This window comes from Dasypus novemcinctus, chromosome 19 (assembly GCF_030445035.2).
Source record: "Dasypus novemcinctus isolate mDasNov1 chromosome 19, mDasNov1.1.hap2, whole genome shotgun sequence".
In the NCBI taxonomy this organism is placed as follows: domain Eukaryota; kingdom Metazoa; phylum Chordata; class Mammalia; order Cingulata; family Dasypodidae; genus Dasypus; species Dasypus novemcinctus.
The window spans coordinates 38,133,446-38,147,350 of record NC_080691.1 but is presented as its reverse complement, the minus strand read 5'-3'; the positions used below and the strand labels follow the sequence as shown (position 1 = coordinate 38,147,350).

Here is a 13,905-nt window from a genome sequence, read left to right as displayed (position 1 = left end):
TTTTTTTTTTTTTTTTTTTTTAAAGATTTATTTATTTACTTAATTTCCCCCCCTCCCCTGGTTGTCTGTTCTTGGTGTCTATTTGCTGTGTCTTGTTTCTTTGTCCGCTTCTGTTGTCGTCAGCGGCACGGGAAGTGTGGGCGGCGCCATTCCTCGGCAGGCTGCACTTTCTTTTCACGCTGGGCGGCTTTCCTCACGGGCGCACTCCTTGCGCGTGGGGCTCCCCCACGCGGGGGACACCCTTGCGTGGCACGGCACTCCTTGCGCGCATCAGCACTGCGCATGGGCCAGCTCCACACGGGTCAAGGAGGCCCAGGGTTTGAACCGCGGACCTCCCATGTGTTTACGGAAAGTCTTGAAATCAGGCAGGATAAGTCTTCCAAACTTGACCTTCTTTTCCAAATTATTTTGGCTCTTCCAAGTCCTTTGCCTTTCCATCTAAATTTTAGGATCAATTTGTCATTTTTTCCCCCCAAAAAGTCTTCTATGATTTTGATTGGGATTGTATGGAAGCTATAGAACAATTTGGGGAGAATTGATATTTTAACAATACTGAGTCTTCTAATCCATGAATAAGATCTATATGCCCATTTATATATGTCTTCTTTAATTTTCCTTTGCCATGTTTTGTAGTTTTCAGTTCGTAGATCTCTGACATCTTTTGTTAAATTCATTCTTAAGGTTTTTGTGATATCGTAAACAGAATTTACAATTTTCATTTTCTCATAGCTCACTGCTAGCATACAGAAATACAAATCATTTTAGATTATTGATCTTATAATCTGGAATCATGCTAAATTTACTTATTAGCACTAGTAGTAGCATATTTGTAGTTTTCTTGGGATTGTCTACATAGATGAGTACATTGGCTATAAATAAAGTTTTATTTTGTTCTTTCCAACCTGCACTTCCTTATTTCTTTTTCTTGCCTTATTTCATTGGCAAGGACCTCCAGTACAGTGTTGAATTGAAGGGGTAAGAATGGGCATCCTTGCTGTTCCTGATCTTAGGTAGGAAGCACTGAACCTTTTACCACTGAGTATGATGTTTGCTGTAGGTTTTTCATTGATGTTCTTTAATCAGGTTGAGGAAGTTCTCTTCTACATCTACTTTTCTGAGGACTTTCATCATGAATGGGTGTTATATTTTCTCAAATGCTCTTTCTGGATTTTTATTTTGAAATGATTTCATATTTACAGAAAAGTTGCAAGAATAGTACAAAGAATGTCCCTATACCCTTCATCCAGAGACACTATTCACATTGGCAACTACCTCAATTATGTCTTTTGTAGAATAAGGATCCAATCCAGGATCACAGCTGTACTTAGTTGTCAGGTCTCTTCAGTTTCCTTCAGTCTGGAATAGTTCATTGGCACTTTCTTGACCTTTTTGACCTTAACATTTTTGAAGAGTAAAGGCCAGTAATCTGCAGAATATCTCTCATTTTGTGTTTGCCTGATGTTTCCTCATGAATAGATTCAGAATATGCATTTTTGGCATAAACATAACCAAAGCAATATTGTGCTATCATGAAGCCCATCCGGTGTCATACAATGTCTATTTGTCCCATCAGTAGGGATATTAACCTTGATTGCCTGAGTCAGGGAGCACGTGCCAGTTTTCTCCACTGTAGAATTTCTGGTTTTCCCTTCATAGTTAATAAATATTTTGTAGGGAGCTCTTTGAGGCTATGTAAATACTCCATTCCTCATGCAACTTTCATCCACCAATGGGTAAGGACTAGGATATTTACATACTCATTGCTATTTGTTCCTTGAACTAATTATTAGTATAATGGTTATCAAATGGTGAATTTTCTACTTTTCCACCATTTTTTCTACATTAGTTGACATTCTATTGTGAGGAAATGCTTTTCTTCTCCTAATTAATTAATTAATATTGGTATGGATTTTTGAATTCTTATTTTATTGAGTTAGGTATATGCATTACTATCATTAATTGCTTTGGAGCTTAAAGTACGCCAGATTTGGCAATGCATCCTTTGCCTTATCCCTATTATTCCTTACTTTCTTGCACATGATGATTCGGGCTTATATTGCACTTTCCCAGAACCAACCCTAGAATCAGCCATTTTCCCCAAGAAGCCTTACTTCTTTTTAGGTAAGAACAATATTTAGAAACCAATATCTGGGTTCTAGGCATGCTCACTGTTATCTGTGTGTTGCTGCTCCTGGGCGGACAGGGCTGAGAAACATATATGTGAATATATGTTTGTATATATTCAGATATACACATACTTTTACATTTATAATTATCTATATCTATCTGTATATATACCAATATGACACTAGTAACTTCAGTCCCTTTCCAAAACTACAGACTTCATTCCAGCTTTCCCTGCTTCCATACTCACAATAACTCCAACAGTGAGAAACCTGGCTCCATTACCCTCAATATATGTTATAATTACTTATGTGCTCAATCCCTTTGCATGCAACTAATCACTTGACCACATTGGACCACCTGTCTCACTCAACCCCCTGGGGCCTGATGGTGGACTGAACCCTGCCAGGCTACCCTCCTTGCTCAGGTTTGCTTAATGGCTTTTTGAGTGAATAATTAGGGAAGGAAGGAAAGGAGCTAGGGAGTGAAGAAAAAGGCTGTTTTTTCTTTTCTTCTTCTTATATAATAGCATAATTGAACCTTAATGACCAAGGAATTAATTTCAGATATAGGATAGGAGGAAATGAAAATGTTTTGGACTGGAGTCCAGGCCAGGGTCCCTTGGTCCATCAAGAAAGTAATTACTACCTTAGCATATTCTCAGGTTCTTTGTGGGGCCAGAGAAGTCTGTGCTTATAACGTCTAAGGAAGGGCACAGGAAATACAGAATTCTGTCAGAGGCCAGATGAGAATGCAGATATTAGGGTTTGTCCTCCCCTTTTCTCCCAGTCTTTTACCAAAGAGAGCTGCCTCACACTCCTGAATCCCAAGCTTCACTCTTCCTCCAATTTCTCCTTGGCAGAAGAAAAGAACTGTATAACTTGACAGTTTTTTAAAAAGTACATGTATTTTTGAGCTGTCTTAGGAGAATACATTTACTTCTTTATCTATGTCTATAGTTACTAATAATCACTAAAAAGGCACAGCCACACAGACATTACCTTGAACCTCTGTCTCCGACAAAAACTGATACAGGTTTGTATGGTAAGTTTATTAGATGTTTTACTAGTGCCAGTTAGAGGAGGTGGGTTTCCATGATCCTTGTAGCAGCCAAGGTTTCCAGGCACTGGAGAAAAAAAAGAAAAACAAAAGAATTTCACAACATCTGGCTGTGAAACACCAAGAGGGAAAAACTCTTTGTGCCAGGTATTTCCATCTTAGCCAATATTTCCACTCCTAAAGTACAAATAAATAATAAGCAACAATCTTTAAAAATGGAAACCTTAGGGTCTTATGCCAAATACCGTGGTTTCATTTTACTTTTAAGAGTATGCAAAACTCAGGTTTACCTTTAACTTACCCTAAGAAAAGTTTTAACTATTCAATATTGATAGGAGTTAGTATTGAAGGGAACTAGGAACAATTTCCTAAAAATAGCAAAGCTATAATACAATGGTAGATTATGTTCCAGAGCCACTGGAGGGCAGGAAAAGCCCTTGGGAGCCCATCATCTGATGCCTTGCATCTAAACCCCCCTTTCCTTAAAAGGCTTCACAGGTGGGTTTCCCCAAGGTCCTCTGGTAAGTGAATGAATTTCCTATTGCTGCTGCCTCAAATTACTACAAACTTAGTGGCTTAAAACAACATAAATTTATTTTCTTACAGTTCGGAAAGTCAGAAATCTTAAATGGGTCTGATGGGTCTAAAATGAAGGGACAGGAGAGCTGTGCTCTTTCTGGAGGCTCTAGGGGAGAATCAGTTCCTTGCCTTTTCTTTTTTTTAAAAAAAAGATTTATTTATCTCCCCCAGGCCCCCATTGTCTGCTCTCTTGAGTCCATTTGCTGTGTGTTCTTCTGTGTCCGCTTGCACTCTCGGTGACACTGGGAATCTGTGTCTCTTTTTTGCTGTGTCATCTTGCTGCATCAGCTTTTTATGTGTGTGGTGTCACCCCTCGGCAGGCTGTGCTTTTTTTTTGCGAGGGGGCAGCTCTCCTTGTGGGACACACTCCTTGCGCGTGGGGCTCCCCTATGCAGGGAACACCCCTGCATGGCACAGCACTCCTTGTGCACATCAGCACAATCCAACCAGCTCATTTTAAATTGGCAGCAAGCACTTCAGCTAACCCAAAGGGTTACCGTCCCCCTCTAAGCCAAGTGGTTACCCGTCTCCCTTGCATCACATATGGTTCAAATATGACAAATGTGACTCACCACACAAATGCATCTTTTGGAAACAAACCAGTTCTCTACAGGAGCAAATGTAAACAGAAAGACTTTAGGCAGTAGGAGTCTGGTGTTCAGCAGGGGCCTGGCTCGGAAGCATTTGGGTTTTAGGATTTTAACAAATGCAGTGAATTAGGCATCTCCAGTCAGGGGCATGTGAAAGAAGATGATGTTTTAAAATGTTTCCCTTGCACAGGGAAACCTGAGCCATGTTTTTAATGGTTCTTAATAAGAACTACTTGAACACAACCATCTTGGTCATTTACTCTGATTTTTGTCTCAATTAGTTTACTATGCTCAGAAGTAAGCATGTTATTATGTATGTATTAATTTATAGAGTGCCCAAGGCACATGCTCCTAAATGCTAAGATTAGACATAAAGATTAGACAAGGCCATGGGTTATATTAATGCAGTTGGAACCTATACGCTTCACTACCAACGATTTGGTGAGCAAATCCAGGCAGCTTATGTTCCATTGGGGCAGTGAGGTCCCTAAACACACGGTGAAGTGGATCACCAGGAATCAAACTATACCCTGCTGCTGCTCTAATCTGTCTGCACACCAGTAGCCCAGTCCAGATACCTGGGGTATCACCCTTACTGCCCAAATCAATCACTTGCCAAACACTGACAATTCTACCTCCTAAAATATCTCATGCCTCTCCATCCACGCTGCCACTTTTCCAGTTCAGGCTTTGTCTCCTTCCACTTAGACCATGGCATCAGCCTCCCATTCTGTCTCCCAATTTCTAGGGCTACCCTACTCTCTAGCCTAGTTAGCATGCTGCAACCAGAACAATCTTTTTATAATGTATTCCAGGTAGAGGGAATGGCAAGTGCAAAGGCCCAAGACAAGATCGTCCTTGGCCTTGCATGACAAAAAAGAAGTAAGCATGGTCAGTAATGGAGAAAGGAAGAGTGGCAGTAGCTGGTGAGTTATGTAGGGCCTGCCTAAAACCTTTCAAAGCTCCTTGGTTGCCCCTCAGGATAAAGTCCAAACTTTCTCACATGGTACATGAGGCTGCCTGATCTGTGCTTCCTCTTCCCCTCCCCAGCCTGCATGACCTTTCTCCACCCATGAGCTCACAGTTCCTTATGTTGATAGCACCATGCCCCTCACAAAAGGCATGTTCAGGCCACAACCCCTAGTCCTGTGGGTGTGAGCCCATTTGTAAATAAATAGGACCTCTGAAGATATTACTTGTTAAGATGTGCCCAATCTGAAGGGGAGTGGGCCTTAATCCAATATGGCTGAAGTGCTTATAAGCAAAGGAAACTGGTCACACAGAGAGAAGCCACAGGGAGTAGCCAGAAGCTGGAAGTGAACAAAACCCAGAAAAAGGAGAAGACACCACCATGTGTACTGCCATGTGACCAAAAAGCCAAGGAACCCCAAAACTGCCAGCTAGCCAGTAGATACTGACTTTGGGAGGAAGCAAGCCTTCTAGCTTCTGAAACTGTGAGCCATTAAATTCCTTTTTCAAAGGCCATCCATCGTGTGGCATTTGTTTTAGCAGCTGGGAAAATGAAACACCATACTAAAGCCAAATTAAATTATGGTGTATTTGCAAGTTTGTCAACTGCACCTCACTCTCTGGGATTTTGTATATACTATTCCCTAAGCTTGGACTCTCTTCCCTACTTGAGATGTTGGCCTAAGCATCATTTCCCCTCGGAATCCCCATCCCTATTCATCTCTCCCCCTTAGCTGGGTCCTTTGCTCCAGGGTCTCTCACAAGGCTGCAATCATGGGTTCAGCCAGGGCTGGGGCCTCCTCTGAAGGGTTATATGCCCTGTGCTATGTGATCCTAAAGCAGCCTAAGCTGCATTTGATTCTAAACGCCTGTTTGCTTGTCTCTCTCCCTGGTTTTAACCCAGGAAGAACCTGAGGGCAGGGCTTTATCCCCAGGGCCTGGCATGGTCCCACCTTATCTCAGGTGCTCTGTGACTTTGTGCTGAAGGAACAAGTATGTCCTGTGTTGCCAGCAGAAACCATGGATGAATGGGTCAAGGCACTTCTTAGGTAGCACTGAGGGCACAGAATAGACTAGAAGTAAAAGCAGATATGACCGCAGAACAACAGCCACTTAAATCGAGTTTAACCATCTAGACATACCATTCCAGATAACTGGGTTTTCCATAAACTTTACTAATTCTGCAAAGACTAAATCTCAGCTTTCCATTCTCTAACCACATTATTTTCTCTGGTGACTTATATTGTAGTTATTAACTCCATGAGCTTGCTCACTATATTATAGTTAGTTCATAACAGCAAATTCATACAATATTTGTCCTTTTGTGTCTGGCTTGCTTCACTCAACATCATGTCCTTCAGGTTCATCAATGTTGTCATATGCTCCATGATTTCATTTCTTCTTACAGCTGAGTAATATTCCATCATGTGTATATACCACAGTTTATCCATTCATCAGTTGATGGACACCTGACTTGTTTCCATCTTTTGGCAACTGTGCTTAATAGTCACTATGAACATCGGTGTGTAGATGTCTGTAGTGTCACTTCTCTCAATTGTACTGGGTATATACCCAGTAACAGTATTGCTGGAAAACATGGTAGATCTACATATAACTTCCTTAGGAACTGCCAAACAGAATTCTACAGTGGCTGTACTATTCTACATTCCCACAAGCAGTAAATAAGCATTCCTATCTCTCCACATCTTCTCTAACACCTGTAGTTTTCTTTTGTTAATAGTGGTCATTCTAATTGGTGTGAAATGATAACTCACTGGAGTTTTGATTTGCATTTTCCTAATAACCAGTGATGTTGAAAGTTCTTTCATGTGTTTTTTTTGCCATTTGCATTTCTTCTTTGGACAAATGTCTATTCAAGTCTATTGTCCATTTGTTGTTGTTGCTGTTGTTGTTTCTGAGGTACTGAGGCTGGGGATTGAACCCGGGACCTTGCATATGAAAAGCTGATGCTCAACCACTGGGTTACATTGGCTCCCCTTTTGCCCATTTTTTAAAAGGATAGTTCGACTTTTTATTTTGAGTTGTAGGATCTCTTTACACACCATTGATATTATATTAGACCCTTGTTGGATGTGTGATTTCCAAATATTTTCTCCCATTGAGTCAGCTGCCTTTTTAAAGCCTTTTGTGGTGCAGAAGTGTTTAATTTTGAGGAGGTCCCATTTATCTATTTATTCCTTTGTTGCTTGTGCTTTGGGTATAAGGTTTAAGAGACTCCCACCTACTACAAGGTCTTGTAGATGTTTCCCTACATTATCTTCTAGGAGTGTTATGGTCCTGGCTTTTATGTTTAGGTTTTTGATCCATTTTGAGTTGATTCTTGTATAGGGAGTGAGAGAGAGTCCTTTTTCACTCTTTTGGTTATGGATATCCAGTTTGCCCAGCACCATTTATTAAAGAGACTGCTCTGTCCCAGAAAACTGGACCTCATAGGCTTATCAAAAATCAGTTGAGGGAAGCAGATTTGGCTCAATGGATAGAGCGTCCGCCTACCACATGGGAGGTCCAGGGTTCAAACCCAGGGCCTCCTGACCTGTGTGGTGAGCTGGCCCACACGTAGTGCTGATGCACGCAAGGAGTGCAGTGCCACGCAGGAGTATCCTCCGTGTAGGGGAGCCCCACCTGCAAGGAGTGCCCCCTATAAGGAGAGCCGCCCCGTGCGAGAAAAGTGCAGCCTGCCCAGGCATGGCACTGCACACACAGAGCTGATGCAGCAAGATGATGCAACAAAAAAAGACACAGATTTCCGGTGCCACTGACAAGAATGCAAGCGGACACAGAAGAACACACAGTACGTGGACACAGAGAGCAGACAACGTGGGGAGGTTGGGGAAGGGGAGAGAAATAATAAAAAATAAATCTTAAAAAAAAAAAATCAGCTGACCATAGATGTGAGGGTCTATTTCTGAACTCTCAATTCAATTCCATTGATCAGTGCATCTACTGTTGAGCCAATACCATGCTCTTTTGACCACTGCAGCTTTAGAATACACTGTAAGGTCAGGGAGCTTGAGTCCTCCAACTTCGCTTCCTCTTCAGGATGTTTGTGGCTATTCAGGATCCCTTTCCCTTCCAAATAAATTCGGTAATTGATTTTTCTATTTCTGTAAAGTAGACTGTTGGAAGTTTGATTGGTATTGCATCAAACCTATAAATCAGTTTGGGTAGAATTAACATCTCACAGTGTTTAGTCTCCAATCCATGAACACAGAATGTCCTTCCATTTGTTTAGGTCTTCTTGATTTCCTTTAGCACTGTTTGGTAGTTTTCTGAATATATACCCTTTACATTCCTGGTTAAATTAATTCATAGATATTTGAGTCTCCTTGTTGCTATTATAAATGGGAATGTTTTTCTTGATTTCCTTCTCAACTTGTTCATTACTAGTGTATAGAAATGCTACACATTTTTGTGTGCTGATCTTATATCCTGCCACTCTGATGAACTCATTTACTAGCTTAAGTAACTCTGTTGTAGATATTTCGGAATTTTCTAAATATAGGATCATATCATCTGCAAATAGTGAGAGTTTTACTTCCTCTTTTCCAAGTTGGATGTGCTTTTTTTTTTTTTTTGAGGCTGGCGCTCAACTACTGAGCCCCATTGGCTCTCCTGAATTGGCTCCCTTGTCTGTTTGCTTGTTGTTTGCTCATTTTTTTTGTTTTTGCTTGGTTTGTCTGCTTATTGTTTTTCGTCATTGTGTTTGCTCATTGTCTGCTTGTTTTTCTGGTCATCTGCTTATTTTTTGCTCATTGTCTGCTCATTGTTTTCACTTGTTGTCTATATGTTTTTTCTTTAGGAGGTACTGGGAACTGAATCTAGGACCTCCCATGTGGGAGGGAGGTGGTCAACTGCTTGAGCCACATCCACTCCCTGGTTGCCTTTTATTTCTTTTTCTTGCCTAACTGCTCCAGCTAGAACTTTTAGCACAATGCTAAATAACAGTGGTGTCAGTGGACATCCTTGTCTTATTCCTTATCTTAGAGGGAAAGCTTTCAACCTCTTCCCATTGAGTATGATGTTGGCTGTGGGATTTTCATACATGCCATTTATTAAGTTGAGGAACTTTCTTTTGAAGTGGTTTGATCAAGAATGGATGCTGGGGAAGCAGATTTGGCTCAACTGATAGAGCGTCTGCCTACCATATGGGAAGTCCAGGGTTCAAACCCAGGGCCTCCTGACCCATGTGGTGAGCTGGCCCACTTGCAGTCCTGATGCGAGCAAGGAGTGCCATGCCATGCAGGGTTGTCCCCTGCATAGGGGAGCCCCATGCGCAAGGATTGCACCCTGCATGGAGAGCGGCCCTACATGAAAAAAGTGCAGCCTGCCCAGAAATGGCGTAGTAGGCATGGAGAGCTGACGCAGCAAGATCATACAACAACAACAAAGAGACACAGATTCCCAGTGCCACTTCAAGAATGCAAGCGGACACAGAAGAACACACAGCGAATGGACAGAGAGCAGACAAAGGGGGGTGGGGGAAGGGGAAAGAAAGAAAGAAAAAATGAATCTTAAAAAATGAAACAAAAGAATGTATGCTGGATTTTGTCAAATGTCTTTTCTGCATCAATTGAGATTATCGTGTGTTTTTTTCCCTTCAATTTGTTAATGTGGTGTATTATATTACTCGGTTTTCTTATGTTGAAGCACCATTGCATTCCAGAAATAAAACTCATTTGATTGTGATGTATAATTGTTTTTATATGCTGCTGGATTTGATTTGCAAGTATTTTGTTGAGAATTTTTACATGTATTCATTAGAGAGATTAGTCTGTAATTTTCTTCTAATGTAGTATATTTATCTGGCTTTGGTTGATGTGGACATAAAATGTGTTGGGTAATTTTTCCTTCTTTTCTTTTTTTTTTTTTGAAGAGTTTAAACAGGATTGGTATTAATTCTTCTCCAAACGTTTGGTAGAATTCATCTGTGAAGTTCCTGCACTTTTCTTTGTTGGAAGAGAGTGATTCAATCTCTTTGCTTGTGATTGATTTGTTGAGTTCCTGTATTTCTTGTAGAGTCAGTGTAGGTTGTTTGTGCATTTCTAGGAATTTGTCCATTTCATCTAGGTTGACTAATTTGTGGGTATGCAGTTTTTCAAAAATATCTTATGATCCTTTTAATTTATGTGGAGTCAGTTGTAACAGGCACCCTTTCAGTTGAGCCATGTATGCTTCCCAATGGGCCCCTGATGAGTTCCTGAATTTCTTGTAGACTCAATGTAGGTTGTTTGTGAATTTCTAGGAATTTGTCCATTTCATCTAGGTTGACTAATTTGTGGGCATGCAGTTTCTCAAAAATATCTTATGATCCTTTTTATTTATGTGGAGTCAGTTATAACTGGCACCCTTTCAGTTGAGCCACATCTGCTTCCCAATGGGCCCCCTTTCATTCCTGGTTTTATTTATTTGCATCTTCTCTCTGTTTCTTGATAGCCTTGCTAAGGGTTTGTCAATTTTATTGATTTTTCTCAAAGTACCAGCTTTTAGTTCTGTTGATTTTCTCTATTGTTTTTGTTGTTGTTCTCTATTTCATTTATTTCTACTTTCGTCTTTGTTATGTCTTTCTTTTTGCTTGCTTTGGACTGATTTGCTGTTCTTTCTCTAGTTTCTCCAGTTGTTCAGTTAGATCTTTGATTTTAGCTCTTTCTTTTGTAAATACAGGCATTTAGGGCTATACATCTCCCTCTCAGCTCTGCCTTCACTGTATCCTGTAAGTTTTGATAAGCTGTGTTCTCATTTTCACTTGTCTCAAGATATCTACTAATTTCTCTTGCAAATTCTTCTTTGACCCACTCATTGTTTAGAAGTGTGTTGTTCAGCCTCCATATATCTGCATATTTCCCCCTTTCCTGCCTATTATTGATTGCCAGCTTCATTCCATTATGATCAGAGAAAGCGCTTTGAAAATTTCAATCTTCTTGAATCTATTGAGTGCTGTATTGTGGCCCAATATGTGGTCTATCCTGAAGAAAGATCCATGAGCACTTGAGAAGAAGGTATAACCTGCTGATTAGGGATGCAATGCTCTGTGTATATCTGTCAGGTTTAGTGAATTTACCATATTGTTTGAGCTCTCTGTTTCCTTGTTGATTTTCTGTCTAGTTGTTCTTTTTATTGATATGTGTGGCATGTTGACACCTTCTACTATTATCGTAGAGACATCTATTTCTCCTTTCAGTTTTGCCAGAGTTTGCCTCATGTATTTTAGGGCACCCTGGTTAAGTGCATAGATATTTATGACTGTTACTCCTTCTTGGTAGATTGTCCCTTTTATTAATACATATAATAGCCTGCTACATCTCATCACTTTTTTGCATTTAAAATCTGTTTTGTTTGACACCAGTATAGCTATTCCTGCTCTTTTTTGGTTACTATACATGTAAAATATCTTTTTCCAACCTTTCACTTTTAGTCTATTTGTATCCTTGGATCTAAGGTGAGTCTCCTGCTGACAGCATATGGATGGCTCATGGTTTTTTTAATCCATTCTGTCATCTTATGTCTTTTGATTGGGGAGTTTAATCCATTAACATTCAATGTTATTACAATAAAGACATTACTTACTTTAACCATTTAATCCTTTGGCTTTCATAAGTCACATCTTATTTCTGTCCTTTTTTTTTTAATTTAAATTTTTGGCTACCCTTTCTGATAGTCTTCACTTGTTATCTAAGCCTCTCTCTCTTGTCTTGTCTTTTCAGCTGCAGAACTCCCTTTAGAGTTTCTGCAAGGCTGGATTCTTGTTTATGAACTCTCTTAGTTTCTGTTTATCTGTAGCTTAAAATTTTAAGCTCACTGTCGTATCTGAAGAACAGTTTTGCCAGATAAAGAATTCTTGGCTGGCAGTTTTTCTCTTTCAGTACCATAATTATATAATACTATTGTCTTCTTCCCTCCATGGTTTCTGAAGAGAAATCTATACTAAGTCTTATTGGACATCCTTGTATGTGATGTTTCACTTTTCCCTTGCCGCTTTCAGAATTTTCTCTTTATATTTCGCATTTGGCATTCTGCATATTATGTGTCTTGGAGAAGGTCTATTTGAATTTATTCTAATTGGAGTATGCTGTGTTTCCTGGACACGTATATTCATGTCTTTCATGACAGCTGGGCAATTTTCAGCCATTATTTCGTCAAATACTCTTTCTGCCCTCTTTCCCTTCTCATCTCCTTTTAAAACTACCATAACATGTATGTTGATATGCTTTGTGTTATCATTCAACTCCTTGAGGCCCTGCTCAATTTTTCCCCATTCTTTTCTGTGTTCTTCTTTCTCATCAATTTCAGTTGTTCCTTCTTCTACATCGCTGATTCTTTCTTCCATGATTCCAAATATGCTGCTATGTGCCTCTATTTTAATTTTGATCTCACTTATTTTGTCTTTCATTTCCATAAGCTGTTATTTTTCTATCCAAGGTTTCAAATTTTTCTTTGTGCTCACTCAATGTCTTCTTTTTATTTTTATTTTTAGTCTTTATTTTTTTAATGTTACATTAAAAAAATATGAGGTCCCATATACCCCCCACCCCCCTCACCCCACTCCTCCCCCCATAACAACAACCTCCTCCATCATCATGAGACATTCATTGCACTTGGTGAATACACCTCTGAGCACCGCTGCACCTCATGGTCAATGGTCCACACCATAGCCCACACTCTCTCACAGTCCACCCAGTGGGCCATGGGAGGACATACAATGTCTGGTAACTGTCCCTGCAGCACCACCCAGGACAACTCCAAGTCCCGAAAACACCCCCACATTACATCTCTTCCTCCCACTCCCTACCCGCAGCAGCCACCATGGCCACTTTCTCCACACCAATGCCACATTTTCTTCAATTACTAATCATAATAGTTCATGAATAGAATATCAGTAAATCCACTCTAATCCTTACTCTATTCCTCCATCCTGTGGACCTTGGAATGGTTGTGTCCACTCCACATCTATATCAAGAGGGGGCTTAGATTCCACATGGATGCTGGATGCAATTCTCCTGCTTTCAGTTGTAGGCACTCTTGGCTCCCTGGTGTGGTGGCTGACCTTCTTCACCTCCATGTTAGCTGAGTGGGGTAAGTCCAATAAACCAGAGTGTAGGAGTTGCAAGTCTGTTGAGGCTCAGGGCCTGGCTATCACATGGTCAGTCCAGAGATTCAGGTCCCCTGGGTATACACTAAACCCCAGTGCCAACTACAGATCCGGTAAAAGTAACAAGAGAGACTTTCAATGTCTTCTTAATGTCTTTTATTTCTTTAGCCATGTTGCCCTTCGACTCCATGATTTGATTTAGGAGATTGTACTAACCTCTTCGATTAGCTGTTTCAAGTCCTGTGTCTCATCTGGAGTTTTGATTTGTTCCTTTGCCTGAGTCATATCTTCCTTTTTCTTTGTATGGTTTGTGATTTTTTTTACAATGTCGAGGCATCTGATTCTGATGCTGAGTTTACTTTGATGTTCAGTTTCTCTCTCTTGCCTAGGGATTTACTGTTTAGTAGCTGTGTGCTACTACTGTTCTTTGACTCTTGGCTCAACTTGTTCTAGATATTTAGGATTCCCCCTGTTTAA

The 13,905-nt window shown here is 40.4% G+C and overlaps 1 protein-coding gene across 3 annotated transcripts in view; it reads right to left on the bottom strand.

The window, feature by feature from the left end:
- KREMEN1 (kringle containing transmembrane protein 1) overlaps positions 1 to 13,905 on the bottom strand; it is an 83,970-nt gene that overhangs the window by 29,143 nt on the left and 40,922 nt on the right. For all 3 annotated transcript variants that reach the window (XM_058281583.2, XM_058281584.2, XM_058281582.2), the window contains exon 4: positions 3,126 to 3,250. In XM_058281583.2, the coding sequence (XP_058137566.1) occupies positions 3,126 to 3,250 (125 nt within the window). The remainder of the gene's footprint in view (positions 1 to 3,125; positions 3,251 to 13,905) is intronic.